This window comes from Phaenicophaeus curvirostris, unplaced genomic scaffold, assembly GCF_032191515.1.
Source record: "Phaenicophaeus curvirostris isolate KB17595 unplaced genomic scaffold, BPBGC_Pcur_1.0 scaffold_46, whole genome shotgun sequence".
NCBI classification, from domain to species: Eukaryota; Metazoa; Chordata; class Aves; order Cuculiformes; family Cuculidae; genus Phaenicophaeus; species Phaenicophaeus curvirostris.
Genome location: NW_027206669.1, coordinates 1,078,752 through 1,103,430, shown reverse-complemented (window position 1 = coordinate 1,103,430; position 24,679 = coordinate 1,078,752). Strand labels below are relative to the sequence as shown.

Below are 24,679 nucleotides of genomic sequence, written 5' to 3'. Positions count from 1 at the left end.
TGATGAATCTTTAAAAAACGAAACCAAATTTGACGTAATATTGCTTAATAGAATTCCTTAAGGTCAGCAATTATAGGAACTATTTTGTATTCAAAACAAGTCTATAAAGATTATCAGGCATTAATGCATTACATATGAAGCACAGAAAGTGAACAGAAGACGTCTTTGACTTCATAGAATCATAGAATCACCAGGTTGGAAAAGACCCACCAGATCACTGAGTCCAACCATTCCCATCAATCACTAACCCATGTCCCTCAGCACCTCATCCACCCGTCCCTTAAACCCCTCCAAGGAAGGTGACTCAACCCCCTCCCTGGGCAGCCTCTGCCAGTGCCCAATGACCCTTTCCGTGAAAAATTATTATTTCTATCACTAGAACTGGATAATATCCTTCTGTAGACCAGCATAGCAATGTTTAATAAACACTGAATCAGTGTTAATGGACAGGCTGATGATAATCTTGTTTTCTTCTTTTGCCATGTAATACATTATTTTTTTAAGCTGCTGTAAATATCCCTGACTTTCCCAAAGTTCTGTATCTCTATCCAGTTTTGATAGTCAGCACAGAAATGGAAGGCAGCTCTGAAAAAAAAATCAGCAAACCAGCACTATTCCTCTGTTTTTGAAACCATCAAACTCTTAAGTTTGCCATATCAAGAGCTGAAAATCACAAACAAATATAAAGCTGAGGCGTGACCAGAAATGGTTTGCCAGTTCGTTAGAAGGCAATAAGAATTTTTGCCATTTGGGATTTTCCTCCACTTGTGTATTCTTTGAGTCCTGTCCTAAATCTGTGTGAGAACACTGTGTGTATTCGTATTTTACTGAAGCTTCTGCTTAATTTAAGATGTACTGCAATCTGTATCTGCTCAGCAGAATGCTTACATGTGTGTCCAACTCGAAGCACGTGCCAAGCTCCTGTTATGGTTTTGCAAACAGAACCGTAAGCAGCCACAACATTTCACTTGGGCAATTTTCAGGCTGGCTAAACTTTCCTTTGTAAGTAAATCTAATTAAAAAATTATGAATGGAAATAACAAAACCAGAACTTAGCACTAGAAGATAGATAAATCTGCATCTGGATCACAGTCCATGTATGACTATCTCCCTTTTATAGCTGTAAGCTGAACCACGTAACGACTGTGCCAGCTCAGATGCATAAATGACAGAGATGGTGGATATTGGAGAAGAATGCACATTTTTGATTCAATATACCAAACTTCACCTTTTGTTCAGTAGACTGGGCTATAACTGGCTTTTATTGCAATACTGACATATAAACAAGGTTGACGTTATATATTGTTTTCTTTTGTGCAGAATACGTGTGTAAAGTGTCAGACATCGTGTCATATGTTCGAGGAGCGCAGAAAAAGAAAGGTATTTCCATGTTCAAATCAAGCTAATTGATTTTTAGCCAGCATCAATGATGTCTGGGAGTAATAATATGTGAGTACAGCAGGAAGCCACTGGTTAGAAAAACTCAGCTCACACTGACCTCTGTAAGACACATCAATGGCAACCTTTTATATGTTTACAGGAGAAATGATTAATAGCTTTTGTGCTAGTAGACAGCCAAATGAATAGCCTCTGGAAAAACAGTGGCAGGGAAATAATTTCTGTTCATTCTAGTTTAAATTGGAATAAGTGATGCTAGAATGGGTTCTCTACTGCTTAGTTTTAGTAACTTTGTTTAGAACTGCAATCACTTGTGATTTAGTTGAGTTAGGATTTAGGGTTTGTTTCAAATGTTTTGTTTTGGGCTCCACAATACAAAAAAGGCATTCACGTAGTGGACAAAGTTCAGCACAGGGCCACAAAGATTATTGCAGAGTCTGCGTGTGTCATACAAAGATGGGCTGTGAGAACTCTCTTCAGCCCAGTGGAAAGGAAATGGGGGATTTTACTGTTGCTTCAGCTACTCATGAAAGGTTACAGACAGGATGGAACCTGACAGGCAAAGGGCACAGTTTGCATCAATGGAAATTCTGAGTAGAAATTAGGGAAAAAAAATACTTCCACAGTGAAGGTTGCCAGACATTGGGACAAGTTTTGATTTCTCAAATTAATTTCTAATTCATCAGACCACAGTAGTACTGTCACTTTAAATTATGTGTACCAGCCTTGTCCTTCATCATCACAGCACAAAGTCCAAAGAATATATAGCCCGTTGAGCCTTTTTACTCACAAGTAGTAAATCATCTCAGATTTGAAGTTGGGACACATGGTTGCAATGAATTAAACTTGATGTTTCTTGTTGCCTTTGTGCTTTCAGGTGGCAAACCAGAGGATCCACAACAATCAGTTTTATTTGCCGTGGCATTTTGTAACGGGGGACTGTATGCAGCTGGAAATGTAAGGCATCCTTTATGCTTGTAACTTATTGTGTGAAAATCAAAAAGCATTCAAATGGAGTGTATTTGCAGAGCTCACTGCAAAGACAGAAGTCAGAAAAAAAGTGGAGGTCCTCTCTGGTTTTGTCATATATCTTCTTTGTTAGAACTTGAGACAAGAACTCAGAAAGGAGCAGGGAGGGAAGAGATTCCATTTTTTAAGTCAAAGAAGGAACCAAAGAGGACAATACTATTTTTAACAAAAGGCAAAGAGAGTTCTAGAGGAACAGGAAAGAAGGATGGACAAAAAATAGGAGAGGAGAAAAAAATGACCAAGAGAACCACCAAATTGTTTTGTGCTGAATCTCACTCAATATTTAATCCAAAATGATGATTACATTATACAGTGCTGCTTAAGAGAGGGACAAATCCCTATACTGTCACAAAAGAAACAATGTGGAATCTCAAGTGTTTACTAATGAGAGAGTCTGTTATCAAACATGGACTGTTAGTAAGACTTGTATTAAAAAACACCTTGATTTTTCAAAAAATGCGTTATGCAGGATAAGAGTCATCTGGATTTAAACGTCATGAAGGCAGATGAGACCATTAGCAATGGGATACAGTTAAACACACTTGCTCCAGAGAATTTCAGAAGGTTTTGCCAGTTCAGTTTGCCAGAGTGGGTGGGATAATTGACCTTCAGGCTGGGATAATTGACCTTGACCTGATGTGGATTTGTACTTTTCTGCACAGGGGGGCGTTTTATTCTTTTATCACATCAAAGATCTGCAGTATGAGACGAAAATCTGCGTTGATATCTTAAAACCCATATCCAGCCTCATATTCTCACCTGATTACGCTGTGCTTCTGCTTGTCACTGACCAGGTATAGCATTTGAGATAACGGCATTATATAATGGCATGTTCCTTTTATTCTGTATGTGCATGCTGGCACTGCCAGTATGAAATGTCTGTAATGTAATCACACAAGTCAACAAATTATACCAGAGGTAAACTTAGCCCATCTTGTGTTTGCAATGAAATCTTGGGCCTTGGGTACATCAGACCTACTGTGGCTATGCGGGAGACTTGTTCTGTGCATCTATCTGAATTTGTCTGGCCACCCAGTCAAAGATCCTTCTTTGACCAGCCTGATGTCCAGAAATCTTACACAAGAGTCCCAAATCCTCAAATTATCCCTGGTTTTCCAGACCTTTAATAATTTAAATTGGCATTTAAATGTGGTTTGTTTGGGTTTTTTTGTGGGGGTAACTTTGGTCACACTTTGTCTCTGATTTCACTCTCCTTTTGTAAAATGCGTAGAGAAGTTCTAAAATCTATGTCTACATTAGTTATGAATTGTTTCTAAAAGGTTTTGAGGTCTTTAGATAAAAACATCTTTTGAAGCTTAAGATTTATTATTTGTGTTTTATGTTGCTTTAGAATATTGATTGGTTTCTGGAGCAATACGAAATAGGGTGGTTTTAAATTAAAGCAGTTATGAGAAACAAAACTTGGAAACGTGACTAGCTGGATCACTCTCAAATGAACCATCCTGATTTTCAGCTAGTGTAAATTTATATAATTTACTAAATTCAGTTGAATTCTACTGGGCACTTTTTACCTCAATTTAGAGTAGAGTATGAAACTTTAAAGAGCTCAGGAAGATGAGTATTTTTTCTTGAAGTCTTTGACAGCTTTTAATGAGAAGTCTCATAGCCCAGGGATGGATTATCTCTCTCTGTTTGTCAGGGGACAATCTATGCTTACAAACCTGCCCACAGTGGAGAAGCTGTCAAACTCCTGGACACATGCAGTAGTTGTTTCCTGACAGCTGATTTTCTTACTCCAGGGGACAAGTACTGTGTGGTAAGAAATTATTTTCTTCCTTGTATATAATTGTGGCTCTTTTCAGATGACCAAAACGTTGGTAAGACACAAAATCAAAAGCCTTGCAGAGATCGTGACTGTTCTGGTGTTTGTTACAGTTGTGGAAAACCTTCTCATTACGGAATTAAATGGCATTAATTCAGGTATGGCCTATAGAAGGGTCAGAACTTGCCCTGGAATGCAGGGTGGATAATTCGCAGGCTGCTAAAATGTTGTATGGTTCTGCTGTTTATTTGCTGTCTCACTAGTGGTCAGGAACACAGCTGAGCAAAAGGTTGATTCAATTCAGAGAATAGATGTCGGAACAAGGAATCCCTGCTGATCTTTTCAGCCTCCAGCACAAACTGGAATAGCCTGAGAGATGCCTTTGTCCCAGGTCCAGGGACAACGAGGCATTACTCATGGATCTGTTCATTCTGAAATATTCCTTGCTTTCCTCCTATGTCTTGGACTCCTGCAACTGATTCATCTCAAGGCCATGAATTCTTCAAGTAGCCAGCCCTGAAATTCTGGGGTGTGAATCAATTAGTTTTGCTGATAATCTGTTTGTTTGTCAGTAACATGGGAATGACAAATTTTACCTGAGTCTGAATGAGTGATGTGAGGGTTGATTGATCTCTAGCCACACTTCACTGTGGAATTATAAAATTTCCTGGTTATAAGAAGGCCTCAAAAACATGATACACATAATTTTTCATGTGAGAAAACCAGATGTCACCTTAAGCCCTTTCCTGTGCAAACAAAATGATAAGCAGGTTTTCTATTGCAGGCTGAATGGTGGGAGTGCTAATATTGATCAAGCTTACATGTTTTGCCCTAGATTGTCTCATTCTGCTTAAAAAACATTCCTGTATTTGCATCAATTCACAGAAATGATTACACATTTTCCGTAGGTAGGCGTACCTTGCAGCAACTGGACTTAAAGGGAATTCAAGGTAATTTCAAGCAAAACTAGTAATCCTTGATCTGCTCTGCTCAGACACTATTTGAATTTATATTCTATAAAAGATCACTAGTCATTTCCAGACTATTTGGTTATTCCACTCTCTTTTGACTATGTTTTTTTCTCTGTTCAATAGTCTGTAACAATTTCAGGTGAAGTACAAGTTTGGTTCCTGGAAGATGGAACTTGCCTCAGCAAGCTCAACCTTGATATTCAGGTACACGCAACCAGGAGCTCATTTAGTGACTGATGCTTGAAGTTTTCTTTAGTATTTCTTAATTCATAGCATAATATTCCACAGATTTGGATCAACCTGTGGTGAGGAAAGATCAGTAGTGTCTCTGTACAACCCATGAAAGAGATTTAAAAATATTACGTTTACTTGAACTAATCATCTATTGAACTGGGCCATAAAGCAGAGGCAACATGTCAACCTCATGTCATAGAATCATTGAATGGTTTGGGTTGTTGTAGTGATGTGTCTTTAAGCACATATTTGTAAATAACAATCTAAATTTTTATAATATTTGATGAAATATTTATTTTTAATGAGTGTCAGAACTGAATGGAAAAGTTTTGAGTCTGTAAAAACTAAATGCCTTGAATGACCAGGCTCTTGAAACTGAGTTGATAAAAGTATTTAAAACTGTTAATGCTTTGTCCTGATTTAAGATGCATTCAAACCCTGAAATCTGACACAGTAAGAGACTCATCCCTTTCTGTAAGAGCTGTACACATAACAATGCACTCACTGTTTCATTGAGGTGGGACTTATTTCACTTTAAATGTGGGTATAATGATTTTTTTCTGAGGAGTGCAGAATTGGCTTTTGATATGTAGATACAGAGCATAGGGAAAAAAGCCAAGACGTCTCTAAAATACTTTGTTAAAAACAAGTTTTTTAGCTGAACCATTTGAGGTTTCTTCTTCAAATTTTAGGGACTTCTAAATAGTAAAAGAAGTCGCATACTAACATACAGAATAGTTGTAAAAAAAGGTATGGAACTGTTAATCATATTTTGTTTCTCAACTAGGCAACAGCTATGGCTTGCTGTCCCTCCTCCAGCAGCGTTGCTGTTGGGACCATAAGAGGTCAAATCTTATTTTCTTGATGTTACCAAAGCTGAAGCTCCACGGGTTGTTCACAGAATTTTTCTTTCCAAATTTCCAGTGTTGTCTTTGCAGTAAGTATGAAGCAGCAGGGGCAGTAATATTGTCAATCTGTTTCTTGAGTAACGCTGTTAGTTGAACAAAAAAACTGTTCAAGCTTTGATTCCAAAAATAACAAAGTAAAATATTTTAATGGTTTCAATTATTTTCCAACATATTCTGAATTGCTTGCAAGAGAGGTAGTGGCAGGATTTATATGAGAGAAATATAATAAACCTGTATTTTAAGAAGGTTTAACTGAGCACTGAAAATACTCATGTATAAGATCCTTTCTGGCAGATCACTGTGTGCAATAATTATGCACAATTCCATGTATCCAACTTTAGAGGGCCATTTCTCACTAGAAGTAAATTTAAGTTTTTGTGAAATTAAGTATAAGCCTTTTGGTCATCCCTTTTTATACGGTGGATTTTTATTACCATTGTTAATTATTCATTTGCTCACTGTTCTGGAATTTACCAGTCCTCCTGTAATAAGCTCTAGTGATCTAAAAGGCTTTTTTTGTTTGGTTGGTTGCTTTTTTCCATTATTGAAAAATCTGAGAGTATTTTACTTCTACTTTTTAAAAAATAAAATGGATATTGAACAGTTAAACTTTAATATTAGTCTGCCTGTTATTTGGAGACTCAGATGTGATCACTTTCCACAGCTACCTAAGATAAAACATTAAAAATAGATACGGAAAGCAACTCATTCAAGGTCAAATCAATATAAACAGAGCCATGTCTATTAAAAATAATATCAAAATCTGTATAGCCGTTTTATTTTTAAAAACATAAACTTCATTAAAGATTTGCTGAAGTTGTTAACAGACTGCTATGGAGCATCGTTAGCTTTAGATTGACCACCCACACAATTAGAAATTGCACTCATAACTGCACTTTATATCAGACCCTAATCCTGTAAACCTAGAAGCTGAAATTTCAGTTGCGTTTATGCCCTCAGTGAAGTCAGCAGAGTTATTGGAGTGGAATTATTTGACTCTTTTTATTGAGCTGTTTTCTATTTGGATTTTTTTTTCACCTAGTTATGACCAGAGTGGCCGGTTCCTCATCACTAGGGCTGCAGAAGGACATATCTTTATTCTAGATGCCCGGCCTTCAAAATTATTCCAAGTTCTTGGATATGTAGGTAATAAATGTTACAGCATTAACTACACTGTGTTTTCACTATTTACTGTATTTTAGGTGTACTTGCTTTCTTTTTTTTTTTATTTAGTTTTAGTTAGCAAAGGAGCAGGTAAGTCAGAGGGAAGAGAATGGATTAGCTAACCAGCTGATCACAACTCCAGCACAAAAGGAATAGTAGTGGCAAAGAACTTAAGACTTTTGTGGCTCATCTTGAGAGAATTTAGAGTAAAAATCATGATAGCTGGGTGCAATTGCCTGCCCCGGACATCTTTAACGTGAGGACTGCTGGAACTGTCAGCTTTGCTGCTGGATGCTAAAGAATAAAAATGATGGAATTTTAAGTCACAGAATAATTCTTCAGAAATTTGTGTATTTGTTTTTGCAGCCTCTCAATTCCACTAACGTTATACTTACAGATCGCATCTATAAGTATAGAACTTCATCATAACTTTAAGTGGTGGTTATCAGCAGAGAACCTCAAAATTGCTACAGTTCAAGCTGGATGTAAAGTCATATTTGAATGTTTAATGTCATAGTAACACTTAGCACTCTCAGTGCTGGATGCCTCTAGCTGAAGTTGTGTGCGTGCCGCACTTTCCAAAGCCAGGTTGTGGCTTGTCTGATATTTTCATGCAAGTTCCAAACTGTGTGGTTGAGCTGAGATGTGTCCTGAACATGGGTCTCTTTGTTTGATGTGATAACTCAGCAAAAACGTTACCGTGATTCAGTAACAATTTGCATTGATGTTCCCTACCTGCTTCAGCCTTAGCAGATGAAGTGCTGGATCTCTCTGTAGTTTCTGACTTCAACAAGGACTTAGTTGAAGTGGCGGCACTTCTTAATGTGGGAGCGGGCCAGAGAGCAAGACTGGAAGTTTTTTATCTACCTTCAGAACTCACAACAGGTAAGAATATATATTCTGTGATATTTTTCTAAGGGAAGATCATATTATTGCCATCCATTAACACAAATCTTAATCTCTTTCTTCATCTCCTCTGTACATTCTCCTGGGACATCATTTCTCATACAGCATTCGGTAGGCTTTATAGTCAGCTCAATCATTGCAAAATGTGATCTTTTAAGGGAAGGCCAAGGAAGGAAGAAGTAATTCATTTGCAGATTCACAAAGCCATCGCTTAACAACTACTTCTACTGGTGGTGGTTGTTATTGCTGTTATTATTACTATTGAGTGGGCAATGCCCGAAGCCAGTCACAGAGACCTTGTTCTAGGCATCACCCTTTTGCAGACTAGCATATCGGGTGTTCAAAGGGGAATCAATCCCACCAGCCTCTTCAAAGAATTATTATAGGTATGTAATAGCTCAGAAGGAAAATATTAAAGGTTGATCTATCTAAAAAAATAGTGATTCCCTGTCTTTGTTATAGCTTTTCTGTGTAAAAGCACCAAGGAAAAAGTCTACTGTGTTTAAAAAATATTACCTTGTGTCCCAATAGGAAATGTTAAAGAAACTTTCTATGAGAAAAGTGTCACTATGAGGAAAAGGGGTGGGGGTTAAGGACGCCTAAGAAAGGCAAACTTCCATTCACCTTCTGGAAAACTGATATTCTTGGAATGATCAGTTCGGGGCACTTTCTGGAAACAGGTGGAAAACTAATTCAGTTGTCATGAGAGGTCTTAAATGCATAAATTTAACTAAGGCACAGCAGAGCAGGGTAAATCAGGGTATGCAAACAATTACATCACTGTGGTTAAACCGTTTCTAGGACTTCTTTAGAGCTGTCTCTCTGCTTCACTGCAGTGTGCTAGATTGGCACGACCCCCAGAGTAAGTGTCAAACCTAGGTGTCTTAATTCCTAGTCTCCTTGAAAACTCACATAATGCTCACTCCTTGCTGAGACTGATTTTCTTAATTACTTGATGGGTGAAGCACCTGCATTAGTGGTAATGATGCCTTTTCCTCCCTGTTTCTTTTTTCACGCTTCTAGATAATGATGAGTATGTTAATGACCAAGGAATGTTTGATGCTAGTGCCATTAAACAGGAGCGTTATGATCTGGATTGCCCTTTGAGCTCAGCAGTCAGATTGAAGGATAATATTGTGTATGGTTACTGTACCTCTGGACTTTTCATCTGTAAATATCATCTCACTGAAAAGGTAATTTTCTGAAGCTGCTTTATTTTGGGTGATGGTTAAATACCATCAAACAAAGGCTGTAGCTGAAGTTAATATAGCAGGATATTATCATAAAAAGTCATCTCTGCACTCAAAATATCTACTCCATCCATAAACATCAACTTTTAGTATCCTACCACCTGCTCAGAAATCTGGCAAAAGCAATCTTCTTGTTTGATTACAGAGAAAGCCAAATGTTGCTTCTTAAAACTTGTACAGCTTGCAGGCACTTCATGTGTAGCTTCTGTGTTGGAGCTGTGCTTTTGTGCAGTCTGCTGAGTAACTGGAGTATCCAGCTCTTAAAAGCACTGAGCCCATGTGAGCCCATGACTCTAAGACACAACTGCAAACCCAGCTCAGCCCTGCCTGAAATGAAGTAGTGGTCACTGTCATTGCCTGCTGATGAACTGGACCTCTCTGTAGCTCATAGGTCTCCCCCAGTTTGAGTCAGGTCAAGGAAGAAGGTGAATTCCAAAGGTGGGCATTCCTCCTTGACAACTCTGGGCCCAGGCACATAAAAACACACAGACCCTTTTGAAGAGATGAGAAGCAAATCATCGTAGCAATGTTACTGCTTCCTGAGCTCAGAAATCCAAGTGTTTGGATTGTAAATCACCACATGTGATAACCCACAAAACTGCCATCAGCCTTCTCAAAATGGCATAGACATCTCCATAATCTGAACTGCTGCTAACGTTTTCTTTGTTCGGCAGACTATATCGGAAGACCCATCAGTATTTTTATCAGAGAAGAGGATTCGTAGCAATCAGTTTGGATCGGGGATCCTCTGTTTATCACCCAACGGCCGGTGGCTGGCATCAGCAGCGAACGATGGTGTTTTGTTCGTCTATCACACTCCTACTATGGTAGGTAGGCATCCAGGTACAGGCTTTGTTTGGTGTACGCGAGGAAGAGGTGTGCAAGCTACTTTCTTTCACTGGAAGCTTTTCTTTGCTTGAATATAAAGTGTTCCAGAAAAATTTACGTTGAACATGAACTGTCATAACATTATATAGTACAATTGTTTTTATAACTGATGATTATACAAACTACTTACTTTCTTCTCCAGCAAATCTTGGGGTAGATAATTTTACTACTTTTCGTTATCATCACCTGCAAAATTAGTATTCTAGAAACTTGTCCCATCTGTAGTCAAAAATCACAAAATCATAAATCCTAGGCTTTTATATACTTCGTGTTGACATTTTGGATTGACTTCTATAAGAAAATACAGAAGCATAGTTTATAGACATACCCTGTTACAAAAACATATTTACTCATACTGCTTCTGTGACTTTTCTAGGATATACTCGCTCGTATGCATTGTCACTCATATCAAGGAGGAGGAATCAGATCCACGGTATTTTCTCTGGATAGCAAATTTATCCTTGTTATTGGGAAAAATGATGGTGCCCTGGTGTGCCTGAAATGGAAGTATGTATAATATTGATGGTGTGAATTTTTGTATCCTGACAGGCAAATTTTGCATCTATTTGTGATTCTAGACTTTTTATTAGTCTCAAAGTAAGGTTAAGAATTAGATGAAGTCACTCCTCTCATCCTTAGAGGTAGCTTCCCTAGCTCATTTAAAGCTTCCCACCAGTGTTGTGGAGAATGTCTTGGACTTTGGGTGCGGTTGCAATACAAGATAAAGGAGTGTCTTCTGATAAGCATTACCCATAATAAGCTGCTTATCACTCTCAAATAAACCATCTGGAATGGGGTGTCTGAGGATCTAAGCCATATAATCTCATGAGATACCATTTTATTTCAGTGATTAGGGGACATTACAGATTTAATGGGAGGGAATTGAACTGTGCCCATAGAGAGCTCTTAGCAAACATTAGGAGTGAGGGACACGTGAAACTACAGCTTTTCTGTGGTATAACAAATGTTCAGGCAGATGCATAAATGGAAGATGGGTCCACCAGAGTGGTATTTCTACTCTGGGTAATGAATCTTTCAGAATTTCTAATTCTGAAGAAACTTCACTTAATTATGAATGCTAGAACTCAAACAATATTAAATCATATGTAAAAATATTGAATAGGCATTTTTGAACAACTTAGTAATTTTGTTATATGGAATATTTAATAATTTGTCCTTTATTATAAGACATAAAAATACATCAATTTATTTTCTATTTACTAGGAAGGTAAAGAATACTGAAGCTGAGGAAGCTGATCTTCACTGGCGATCTCTTCTTGCTATACTGAACAAGTCCACTTCAAATGAAAATACTGTTTTACAATCCATGGCAGAACGGCATTTTGACCCAGAATCCACAGCAGAATCACTTCCAGAAGGGAAATTTAAGGTGGGGTGTTTTTTTTATTTTTAGGGAAGCGGGGGGAAGGTTTGATCATTCTCCTAAAATTGCACATGATAAAAACTGTCCTCCAAACAAACTCTGATCCTTTTGCAGAAGTAGCAAAATACTCCCAAGGATAGGCTGAATATGCTTAATTCTTAATTTGTAGAATAGCATAAACAAGGAAATGGAATAGTTATGGGAAGATGGCATTCACAGCTTCAGTTTCACATGGTTTCTTCAGCCACAGAAAACTCTGTGAAAGTCAATTTCTCCTCATGTGAAATTATTTGTCATTTCCAGTGTGATATTACTGCTATACATTGTGTGTTGTTTGTTTTCCTGTTGAAATCAAGCAAAGCAGCAATTACAGAAGTTAGTAATGTCAGGCCATTTGAGTCAAAAGGCTTTGCATAACAGCAAGGGTTTTCTGGACCAAATCTGGAGCCTGGTTAGGGAATAAAAATATTGTAACATTCTCTTTAATGACGTGGTGGTGCTTCTAATGTGAGTCCAATTTTTATTTTATTTTGGTCTCTCTCTTATTCTCTCTAAGTACCTGAGATGGATGTTTATATCCTTAATTTCAGGATGCATCGCTTAAATCTTCCAATGTAGAGGTGACAGAGGAAGACGGAAACGTCACCAGTTCATATTCAGCCAATACCAATGAAATGACGTGGATAGATCAGAAAATGAAGAAGGTACTTTGATAGAACAAGTAATAATCAAAACAGGAGTTTTCAAGAGTCAGTAGTGATTTGAATTATGTGCTGTAAAGTAATCTACTTTCTAAAGCTCTTCTGACATTTGGGCCTCCCTTTAAGGCGTTGCCATCTAGACCTTTAGAAAAGTTAGGGTCAACGTTATAAACACACCAGAGCAGGTACTGAGCACAATAGGAGCTCTAAAGGCCAAAAGGCCACTTCTACACAAGGAGTAAATGAAAAAAAAAAGAAATTGCCAGAGAAATCGGCTTCCTTTAGAAACTTGTAAAGATGTTTTTCTTCTAAATGTCAAGAAGTTACACTGAAGATTATTACCAGAAACCAAGCAGGTGCTTCTTCCCAAGGGCCAGAATAAAAAATTCTACAGCACTGATAAATCAATAGTCAACAATATGACATTAATTGCAAACCCCCTGAGGTTTGTTTCAGGTTAAGGTTGAGGTGAGTATGATGTGGAACCAAAGTTTTTTAAGAGTAAAAGTTCATCAAAGATCTAATAGTGTGCAGAGAGGGGATTTAGTGCTTTGTGAGTCTGGAAATTGCTATATTAATGTTAACATAGATAATTTTTTTCCTCAGAAATATGAATTATGGGTGGTAGCAGGTTCATTTTGTTATGAACCAGAGCTGTATATATTCTCCAGCTTCTCGGGCTCAATGATAAGATGAAATATCATTGCTTTCTGTGTGATCTCAGGAGTGACTTTCTTTCTTTCCTTACTTTAAGCTCTGTTTCTGTATAACCAGTTTACAGTGTGAACTGGGTGTACAATCATTTTTCTTTTTAGCAGTTCTAAGAATCAACCTATTGAATTAAGCTTATGTCTATTTCAGTTATTAATCCCTTCTGAGTTTTGTTTTCTGTACAGATAATGTTCCTTTAGATCACTTCAGTCGTTTCCTGGGTTATTTTTTATTTTCAAAAATATATCTGTTGTATGTCAGGTCATTAGAGAAGAGACTGAGAGGTTTGCTAACCAGAAGAAAGAGCTGCAAATGGGAATTAAAAAGCTGCATGAAACTGTGAGTTTCTTACAAGTGTAATGGCTTAGCTTACAGTTTTGTTTACATGTACACTTCCTTTACAACTATCAGCTCTAGTGCTTAGTTACATTTTTGTCATAAACACTGAGCAGACAGGTAATAGAGAGATTTGTCTCTTCAGGGACAGCGTGCTGAACCTGTCAGGAACAACTGTCTGGTTCTGAGGTTCCTTTGCTCCAACTAAAAAATTTGTACCACCCTTATATCTTGAGCAATCTATCCCCTCAGCAGGCTAGTTTCTGCTGGTCTAACAGCCTTCCGTTATAGAAACTGTCATCCTCTCCTCTTCCTTCTCCAGTTTGTTTTCCAGTTGCTCAGCTCCCAGCATATCCTGCTGCATGGGGCTGTTCCTCCCCAGATGCAGGATTTTGCATTTCCCTTTGTTGAACTGCATGAGATAGATAAAAACTTTTGAAAGTTCTCAGAACTAAAGAATGAACAATTCCATGCTACAGATTCTTAGAAAGTATGCACAACTCCACATATAACATCCAAATGAGCTTTAAGGGAAGGATGAAATATATTCACATAGTAGTCTCTGTCACTAGGTACAGGCAGCACGTTCTACCAATTACCATGAAGCAGTTAAAAGTGGAGGCAATTAAAATGATTTTCTCTGTTATCAAGTTCCACAGTGTTAAAACCAGTGTTTCCTCTATTCACATTCGAATTACTTTTTATTCCTTATACTTATTTTTTAAAAAAACAGATTCAGAAAATGATGCATGAAAATGAACTGGTGCCAGACATTGAGAAACTGGAGCAGCAGGAGTTCAACCTGGATGTAGAAGAACAGGAAAGAGCACAAGAAAAGGCTGAAGAAGAAGTGGCCAGGGTATGATAGAGTGGAAAGAGAACATTTTAAAACTAGCAGTGAAAAGGAGAAGCAATAACTGAAGAATAGAAGATGATCTCAAAGTTGTTCACTGTTGAGAAGCAGGAAAGCGTAAAAGTATTTTAAGTCACTTTTTGAAGCAGGTGAATCTGCTAATGCAGATATTGCCAGTTGGAATATGATCTATGCCAGAAACTGTAAATCTGACACTGTGACCTTGGGTACAGCGCTGCTTAAGTTCTGGAATGCTTTTCTTCACATATGAAATGACACCTTTCAGTAGCAGTAGTATGCAATATCATTTTTGGAGAAGATAGCTGCAGTAGTCTAAGATTATGAAATACGGGTAATTCATTTAATCTGCCAGGTTTGTTTCAACAACTCAATACAAATTGCCTATATCTTGTTGGTTTGCACCACATGTCATTATTTTCTTTTCTGTATCTTGAAAGGTGAGGAAGGAGATTGAAATGGAGAATTTAGCCAACTGCTATTTGCAGAGTGTCATCAAACATGAGTGCTGGGATCCAATGTGTGTAAAAGGACGTGCTGTTAAGGTAACCATCACTTTCTAACTCACTTACTGCAGTAGTTTATTGATTCCTTAAGGTACTGAAACAAAATAAATAGAAGTATAACACATTTCTGGTTTGCTTATGGTATGAGGAAAAAAACCACTTCTTTCCAGGGCTCATGCAAATCTTTCATTCTGTTGATTTTGACCGAGCCTGGCTGATTTTGCCTTTTAAAGTGGATAAATGTGCTAATAAGCAAATAAGTAACTCCTTAGTTCCTAGATACTAGAGAATATCTTCATGCAGTGTTGCTAAAAGGCGAAGGTAAATATTATATTTCTGTGTTGGGTCAGTAGGACTTCTGCAACACAGAATGTAAAAGCAAAATTTAACCCTGATTTTGCCTATTTTAAACAGAGGGATATTAGTCAAACTAGTGATACTAGATTATCTCAAGGGTGGTTAAAGACCGAGTAATTTTACCAAAAATCTTGTCCTGGTTGAATTCTGTGAATAAAGAGGACATAGCCAGAGGTTATTTAAAAAAAAAAATAAATAAAGGCAGCAAATTTTAAACCAACCAAAAAGGCAAGTGGTTTTTTTCTGACTCCTATATTCTTGCTGGATTGTCTACATTAATTGATCATCAATATTATTTCTGATTTTAAGAAGCCTCTGTAACTATTTAGCATTCAGTTTTTGGACAAATGAATTAACAGATGTGTTCTGAAGAAGTTTTTACCTTGGGTGTTTTTGTTTTCTAAAAAAAAAATATAATTGAACAGTGCTTCCATATAGCTTCTGAAGTGAAAAATTATCCAATGAAGGAACGTACTGAAGAAGAACTGAAAATTCTGGAGAAAGTTCTCCAGTTAAAGAAGATTGAGACAGCTGATGATGAGGTACAATCCCTTTGAAGTACTGCATATAGGCATTTCAGATCAGAATGCTCTGAGTTGGCATCTTAACCCCTTTTTTACATAGACACATTTCTTGGGTCCGTTTTCGCTGTAGAAATACTTCCCTAAAAATTTGAAGATATTCGTAAAGATGAAATGTTGTGGTTTTACTTAGAACAAATGCATTAGTATTGAAGAATCACAGAAGAGCTGAGGTTAGATAAGCCATTTGGAAGTCATCTACTCCAGCCCACCTAGAACAATTTACTCAGCTCCATGTCCAGTCAGGTTTGGAATATCTCCAAGGATGGAGGATTCCATAACCTCTATAGGCTACCTTCTCCCATGTTTGACAACCTTCAGAGGAAATGTGTTTCATTATATTTAAGTTGGATGTTCTGTATTTTGATGTATAACCATTTCCTTTCAATCTGTCACCGACACCGCTGAGAAGAGTCTGGCTCTGTTGTCCTTACTCCTCAGGTTTTTATATGTGTTATTAAACACCACCCCCCAAGCCTTCTCCTTCTTGAGGCTAAACAATCCCAGCACCCTCCGCTTCTTTTCACATATTAGGTGCTTCAAACCCTTAATTGTATTAGTGGCCTATCGCTGGGTTTGCTCCGGAATGCCCGTGTCTTTCTTGTACTGGGGATCCTACAACTGGGCCAAATATTCTGTATACGTTCACTTCAACTTGTGGGTTTTTGATCACTGGGCTTAATTGCAGAATATGATCTCTAGAATTTTTTCATACGTGTGCCACTGGTTCGTATACAAAATTAACACAGTTGTCATGTTTGTGATATTCAGGCTCAGAAGAAAAATCCTGAGACTGAGTCTGAGACTGTATTACCTGAGGAAGAACGAGAGAAGACAGAAGACGTAACGGCTGATGATAATGCATCTTCCTGCCTGATTGGAAGTCTGAGCTCTCAGTATGGTGGAGATACATCTATCCTGTACCACCAACTGGACTTGCACAGTAGGGAGCAGAAAGTCAATCAGATAGTGTTATTAAAGGTGATGTCTTTTCAAGTTTGTATTACTGTAGTGGCACTGCCACACCTTTGGGTTCTCATAGCAGTCACAGACGCTCAGATTTTGGGTGTACTGACACTACAATGGAGAGTTGCACAGGCCACTGTGTTACAGATAAATGCACATCGTGCAGCAAAGCACCATGTGGATTTGCCAGCTCAGGTGTGGAAGAAAAACGTTTTTATGAAATTGGTTACCCAGTTTGAGAGTATTTCTATTTGTCCTCTGGTGTTTGTATAGCTGGCTTGCACAGCTCAGCATGCCTGTGGAAACATGACCTCTTTCCATACTATTTGCTGCTGAATGAAAGTTCAGCTGTATCCTCACACCATTTCATTTCTTTACAGTCTTACCAGCCCTTCATTTGGAGCCTTCAGTGTTTCTGTTATTTAATATTCTTTACTATCCGACTCTCCCTTCTCTTACCCTGGCCTGTTTATTAAGCAGTAAACATGCTACATAAAAGGCTTCTTATGAAGATGATCTGCAAGGGCAGAAGTGGTTAAACAACAGTAAAGCATTGCCTCATCAGAGCTCTTTAAGGCTACAACTGGTAGCAGAGCTCAACAGTTATGCGTTGTAATACATAAAATCTAGTAGATACACTAGTTTTTAAAGCAGATGGGGAAGAAACACAAGGAGCAATTTTAGATGTAAGTTTGGATGTAACGAGATCTTTCTACTGTGTGGCTTTCAAGATGCATACGATATATCTAATAGCAGACAAGTCTGCTGTGTTCTTGGCCAGTGCAGTGAATTTGCTGAGAGTTAGATAGGTAGCTGACAAACACTTGAGCACAGCCTTTTGTCTCCCAGCAACACTTTATGTTATCTGCCATCCTGCCTTACTACATCATAACTTATTATTGTATTAGAAACCAATGAAATAATCATGGCCACAAAAATATTTATTGTAATACAAATTGCAGACAGCTAAGCATCTCAAAATGTAAAATCTGGTGATAGAACTGAAATCCTTTCCATGTTTCATTTTATTAAATTGATGTAGTAGGAGACACACATAGTTTTCTCTCTTAATATTCTATTCTGCTTTGTTGAGGTCAATTCTGTAGGCTAAAGGAAGAATTTAAGCACCGAGAATATATGATTTTTAAAATCATTGTAAGGTCTTAGCTGTTTTAAAAAAATAGTTTACGACTTTTGTTTATTTATTTAATGAGGGAATTTTTCTTACATATGCCAGGCAGAAAATCACATAAAAGCATTATTGAAACTGCAGGATGAATCACTTAAAAATCAGGAAAATATGTCCTTAGCGTGTATGTCCCTTAAAAGTATGCCCCTCTACCTGTGATTTACAGTCTCTAGATTTATAGGTCATGTGTTTTTTTCCTTTGAGGCCCCTTCTTTCAGCCAAAGAATTCAAAAACAAGCAAATAGAATTTTCTATCCAGTGTTTGCAGCAATATGCAGCAATAAAAATTTCTATGCGGGAAAAAAACCCCACGAATGATAGTTTGCCCACCTCTATTTAACAAAGCTTGAACTCTGCCTATATGATTTTCATTAAAGGGCTTTACCAGTTTATCTCCCTGTCACACATACAATTACACACATTTATGGTTTTGATGGCTTGAGGAGTGGTCCCATAATCATGGATGGATGTGACCTGTGCCATATTGCTGTTTCCCTTTTTGGTATTTCAGGACATCATTTACAAACTGAAAACTGCTTTTAATAAGGAATTTGACATAGTTGCACAACAAAAGGAGCAGGAGATAGAACGAGTGAAAGAAAGAAACCTGAGGATCCGAGAAATCTTGGAACAACTTGATCTGCAGTTGGAAGTGTGGGAGCCAGCTCTTACAGATGATGAGATACCAGAGCGAGCACTCACAGTTCAGGATTCAGAGGTGTTTGAAAAATGAATCTTTCTCTTTCACCTACTCAAATATATTTATTTAATTCCTGTCATTGCCAGACATTGAAAAGCTGAAAACAGATGTGTCTGTGTACTTAAAATCATCTTTTTGTCTCTTTTGCTTCCCTTCACTCTTTAGGGAGAAAACTTATAATAAGTCAATCCAAAATGAATAAGATGTATACAATCTTAATTCGTTGATGTTAAGTTTTTAATTGGCTATAAATTAGGTAGATATTCCCCCTGTTCCTGAGTGTAAGATTCAAGCCAGGCTTGGAGGGTTTACTTCCATAGATAAGGGTTTCTCTGTTTATTCTGAGCACCATTTTGAGACTAAGTAGTTTTAGACTAAGTGTGTGGGTACTAAACCGTGCTTAGTACTGTAATTATAAATTGAAATGATAATTTATAAAGAAGCACCATGCTTCTTATACAATATATTCCACCAATCTCATGCTCTTTTGGTCAGTCTTTCCCAATTCTCTCTGTTCTCTCACCAGTTCGTGTTATTCACTGTCAGAAAAGGTATGCAAGAAATACAACTAATCTCAACAAAAATGATGGTAGTTTCTATTTTAGCATTTTTAAATATGCTTTCAGGGGTGTTCGAAAGAACAATGTCCTCTTGAGGAGTATTATCATGGAGCAGAGATACAAAAAGCATCAAGAATTAGTATTGCCCCTCTTTCCAAAGGTTCTTAGTCTGCATGTGATCACATTTGGAGAGAAGAACCCTGATATGACCCTCATTTTCTTCCTTCAGATTAAAGTTGAAAAATACTTGACTCAAGAAGAGAGAGAGAAAGCAGAAATGCTGGCTAAGCTTGAAATGGAAAGACGTCTTGCTGAGAAGGTACTTAAAGTAGTTTCCTTTTTACTGTGTAGGCCTTTGTCTCTGGTCAGGCTTATTTAGTTAATGCTGCACTGAAATATTCCAGTCATGTAGCATGGGAGAATAAAGTGTAAATGGTAGGTAATGATGATGTGTGCCTTTTCCTTCTTATTATCGTTTACAATTGGAACTACCTAGACCAGCCGGGGGGAGAAAAGATTTAGTATTAGGCTCAACATTTTCTAAAAAAAATGGCAGTTAAAAATACTTGAGTCCTCTTGGCATCCAGTACCAATTTTATTTAATTGTCCTTTTATAAAACTTTTCATTACAAGGATCCATCATGGATTTTTTTTCTCTGAAGAGTTGCTACTTAAAAGGGAGAGAAGCTCAAAGAAAGACAGCATTATCATCATCATCATTATTATAATTTTATACACCACCTTACTAATGCGCAGTTCAGGAAGCAACCTAGTTTAGAATTTACACAATCTCATCCTCAGTTTTCCATATTTTATTTAGTTTATGTGTTAAGACAGTCATGGCAGCAGGTACAAAGGAATATTATAGAAGTCATCTTTACACAGAAAGCTCCTGATTCACAGGAGCTCAGTTGCAGCCTTCCCAAAGATTTGTGATGTTCAAGAGTCATAAAATCAGCAAAAATGCCTATATTAAATGTTTTTCTGGGTGATGTAAAGCCCCATTTGTTATAGATTTATTACTGTTAGTCCTATTTGATTTATAAAGTAAATATTAATATACTTTATTTCTGTAACATTTCCCCGCTGAGAAATTCAAAATGCTTTGTAAGCATAAATAGAGAGTAGGCTTCTTACCCAGAATCATGTAGCCAGCCCTTGGCATATTTTACTAGCAACATCTAGGCGCTTATGAATCTCTGTCCTATGTTTTCATCCCAAGTCCACCTATATTTCCTTTTTATAGAACCTTTATTGAGACAGCAGGTGTTGTTTTATAGAATTATAGACTCTTCATTCTTTTTCATCCATCTTATTGTCTAGTGTTCCTCACCACTTCTGCTCACATGCTTTGGATCTTCTCTTAAATGTTCTTACAAGGTTTTCTTGTGTTTTCTTCCCCTTTTCCCCTCCCCAAACCCTGTTCCATCTATTTCTTTCTATCGTGGTATTTATATGACCCCTATTACTATTGTATTTGAGCAGATCACTGTCTTTAATAACATTTGATGGTGAATTTCTGTTCTTCCTGATTTGAGAATGATAGATTTATGAGATTTATTTCAGTGAAATGAAATTCAAGGCACATGCAAAGTCTGTGGCAAGGATATTTCTGGAACTAATTTGCAGATGACACAAAGGTTGACAGAGCTGTTTTACAGAGTAATTTGGATTATATGATACGCTAAACTATTCAAACAAAGTGTGCTTTAGTACTGCCAAGTATGCAAGACCACATGTGCAAGTAATGTCTATGCAGTGGAAGACTATGTTGAAAAGTAATTTGAAAAACATTTGTCAGGGTGAGATAATAGTGGGTAACCATTTCAATTTGGGCTTCCAGTGCTATTCTGACATTAAAAAAAAAACACAACAAACTTCTGGGGTCTCAGAGTGTTGAATTTTATCATAATTTTATCATTAAAATATTGGTTATGGTGGGTCAGCATTGTTGCAAGGGTAGGGAAAGTACCGGATGGATTCCAAGCTAGGGGACAAACCTGTAACAGACACAAGCGCTGGAGAATAAATTCAGATAAATTCAAATTTTAAAATATGTAATTTTAAAATGAAAATATAATTCATCATTCAGACAAGCTTCTAGAGAGAGAGGTGAGTTCTCCACCACTGTCTCCAGACAGACTTCTCTGGAGAATGTTCTCGTTTTTCAAATTACTCCCCTCAGTGAAGGACTAACTGAATAAATAGGACTGAAGTTATACAGGTGCTCAGGCTCTATGAGGGAGTGCTCTTTTTTTTTTTTTTTTGCTGTAAAATGTACGTAACTGCTTGTACAGATATTTGTCAATCGTTAATTGAACTTGTTTATTTTTTTTGCTGAAGCCAAGAGATTCCGCTAAGCCGTCAGTGCATCCTACTGCCCACTGCTGGACTGCGACCTCAGAGATTTACTTGGGCTGTAAGGAAGGATATGTTATGGCAATTGATGCTGAGAGAGGCAGTGTTTCTGTTCTTCAACAAAAACCTCTCCCTGGTAAGAAATAGCTGTGTGGTGTCTTTTATTCAAGTAGGGAGGAAAAAGGATAGGTGAAAGCTTTTTTTGCTTTCTGCTGTTCTGCTATTGTATATCTTACAGAAATTGTAAAGACATATTTCTTTTATTAGTAGGATAAACATTCAGAACTTCTGGGTGGGTTTCTTTAGCACCCAACAATTTGCTTTCATTTTTTTTTGGAAAAAAAAAAAAGAAAAACTTCTAAATACATCAAAATTGATAAAATGAACAATAGTTACAGCAGTCCTGATCTTATTAACCAGCCCTACTAGGTTAACAATAAACTATTAATATACCAGCTATATGTATTTTTACTGTTAGTTAAGCACCAGTAATGCATTTTATTTTGCATGAAATATTGGACTGTCCTCCTCTGATACGGTAGATGATGTTAGAACAGATGAGCTCATGATGAATCTTTAAAAAACGAAACCAAATTTGACGTAATATTGCTTAATAGAATTCCTTAAGGTCAGCAATTATAGGAACTATTTTGTATTCAAAACAAGTCTATAAAGATTATCAGGCATTAATGCATTACATATGAAGCACAGAAAGTGAACAGAAGACGTCTTTGACTTCATAGAATCATAGAATCACCAGGTTGGAAAAGACCCACCAGATCACTGAGTCCAACCATTCCCATCAATCGCTAACCCATGTCCCTCAGCACCTCATCCACCCGTCCCTTAAACCCCTCCAAGGAAGGTGACTCAACCCCCTCCCTGGGCAGCCTCTGCCAGTGCCCAATGACCCTTTCCGTGAAAAATTATTATTTATATCACTAGAACTGGATAATATCCTTCTGTAGACCAGCATAGCAATGTTTAATAAACACTGAATCAGTGTTAATGGACAGGCTGATGATAATCTTGTTTTCTTCTTTTGCCATGTAATACATTATTTTTTTAAGCTGCTGTAAATATCCCTGACTTTCCCAAAGTTCTGTATCTCTATCCAGTTTTGATAGTCAGCACAGAAATGGAAGGCAGCTCTGAAAAAAAAATCAGCAAACCAGCACTATTCCTCTGTTTTTGAAACCATCAAACTCTTAAGTTTGCCATATCAAGAGCTGAAAATCACAAACAAATATAAAGCTGAGGCGTGACCAGAAATGGTTTGCCAGTTCGTTAGAAGGCAATAAGAATTTTTGCCATTTGGGATTTTCCTCCACTTGTGTATTCTTTGAGTCCTGTCCTAAATCTGTGTGAGAACACTGTGTGTATTCGTATTTTACTGAAGCTTCTGCTTAATTTAAGATGTACTGCAATCTGTATCTGCTCAGCAGAATGCTTACATGTGTGTCCAACTCGAAGCACGTGCCAAGCTCCTGTTATGGTTTTGCAAACAGAACCGTAAGCAGCCACAACATTTCACTTGGGCAATTTTCAGGCTGGCTAAACTTTCCTTTGTAAGTAAATCTAATTAAAAAATTATGAATGGAAATAACAAAACCAGAACTTAGCACTAGAAGATAGATAAATCTGCATCTGGATCACAGTCCATGTATGACTATCTCCCTTTTATAGCTGTAAGCTGAACCACGTAACGACTGTGCCAGCTCAGATGCATAAATGACAGAGATGGTGGATATTGGAGAAGAATGCACATTTTTGATTCAATATACCAAACTTCACCTTTTGTTCAGTAGACTGGGCTATAACTGGCTTTTATTGCAATACTGACATATAAACAAGGTTGACGTTATATATTGTTTTCTTTTGTGCAGAATACGTGTGTAAAGTGTCAGACATCGTGTCATATGTTCGAGGAGCGCAGAAAAAGAAAGGTATTTCCATGTTCAAATCAAGCTAATTGATTTTTAGCCAGCATCAATGATGTCTGGGAGTAATAATATGTGAGTACAGCAGGAAGCCACTGGTTAGAAAAACTCAGCTCACACTGACCTCTGTAAGACACATCAATGGCAACCTTTTATATGTTTACAGGAGAAATGATTAATAGCTTTTGTGCTAGTAGACAGCCAAATGAATAGCCTCTGGAAAAACAGTGGCAGGGAAATAATTTCTGTTCATTCTAGTTTAAATTGGAATAAGTGATGCTAGAATGGGTTCTCTACTGCTTAGTTTTAGTAACTTTGTTTAGAACTGCAATCACTTGTGATTTAGTTGAGTTAGGATTTAGGGTTTGTTTCAAATGTTTTGTTTTGGGCTCCACAATACAAAAAAGGCATTCACGTAGTGGACAAAGTTCAGCACAGGGCCACAAAGATTATTGCAGAGTCTGCGTGTGTCATACAAAGATGGGCTGTGAGAACTCTCTTCAGCCCAGTGGAAAGGAAATGGGGGATTTTACTGTTGCTTCAGCTACTCATGAAAGGTTACAGACAGGATGGAACCTGACAGGCAAAGGGCACAGTTTGCATCAATGGAAATTCTGAGTAGAAATTAGGGAAAAAAAATACTTCCACAGTGAAGGTTGCCAGACATTGGGACAAGTTTTGATTTCTCAAATTAATTTCTAATTCATCAGACCACAGTAGTACTGTCACTTTAAATTATGTGTACCAGCCTTGTCCTTCATCATCACAGCACAAAGTCCAAAGAATATATAGCCCGTTGAGCCTTTTTACTCACAAGTAGTAAATCATCTCAGATTTGAAGTTGGGACACATGGTTGCAATGAATTAAACTTGATGTTTCTTGTTGCCTTTGTGCTTTCAGGTGGCAAACCAGAGGATCCACAACAATCAGTTTTATTTGCCGTGGCATTTTGTAACGGGGGACTGTATGCAGCTGGAAATGTAAGGC

The 24,679-nt window shown here is 37.4% G+C and overlaps 1 protein-coding gene across 1 annotated transcript in view; it reads left to right on the top strand.

The window, feature by feature from the left end:
• The window catches only part of LOC138733921 (uncharacterized), a 79,140-nt gene that overhangs the window by 25,122 nt on the left and 29,339 nt on the right, over nucleotides 1-24,679 (top strand). The window contains 24 exon segments of the mRNA XM_069881438.1: nucleotides 1,321-1,380; nucleotides 2,276-2,355; nucleotides 3,090-3,221; nucleotides 4,088-4,204; nucleotides 5,305-5,385; nucleotides 6,203-6,268; nucleotides 6,270-6,352; nucleotides 7,366-7,469; nucleotides 8,232-8,372; nucleotides 9,417-9,586; nucleotides 10,318-10,470; nucleotides 10,908-11,038; nucleotides 11,756-11,921; nucleotides 12,506-12,619; nucleotides 13,589-13,666; nucleotides 14,397-14,522; nucleotides 14,975-15,079; nucleotides 15,823-15,939; nucleotides 16,750-16,959; nucleotides 18,645-18,851; nucleotides 19,623-19,712; nucleotides 21,737-21,887; nucleotides 23,638-23,697; nucleotides 24,593-24,672. Coding sequence (XP_069737539.1) covers nucleotides 1,321-1,380; nucleotides 2,276-2,355; nucleotides 3,090-3,221; nucleotides 4,088-4,204; nucleotides 5,305-5,385; nucleotides 6,203-6,268; nucleotides 6,270-6,352; nucleotides 7,366-7,469; nucleotides 8,232-8,372; nucleotides 9,417-9,586; nucleotides 10,318-10,470; nucleotides 10,908-11,038; nucleotides 11,756-11,921; nucleotides 12,506-12,619; nucleotides 13,589-13,666; nucleotides 14,397-14,522; nucleotides 14,975-15,079; nucleotides 15,823-15,939; nucleotides 16,750-16,959; nucleotides 18,645-18,851; nucleotides 19,623-19,712; nucleotides 21,737-21,887; nucleotides 23,638-23,697; nucleotides 24,593-24,672 — 2,822 coding nt within the window.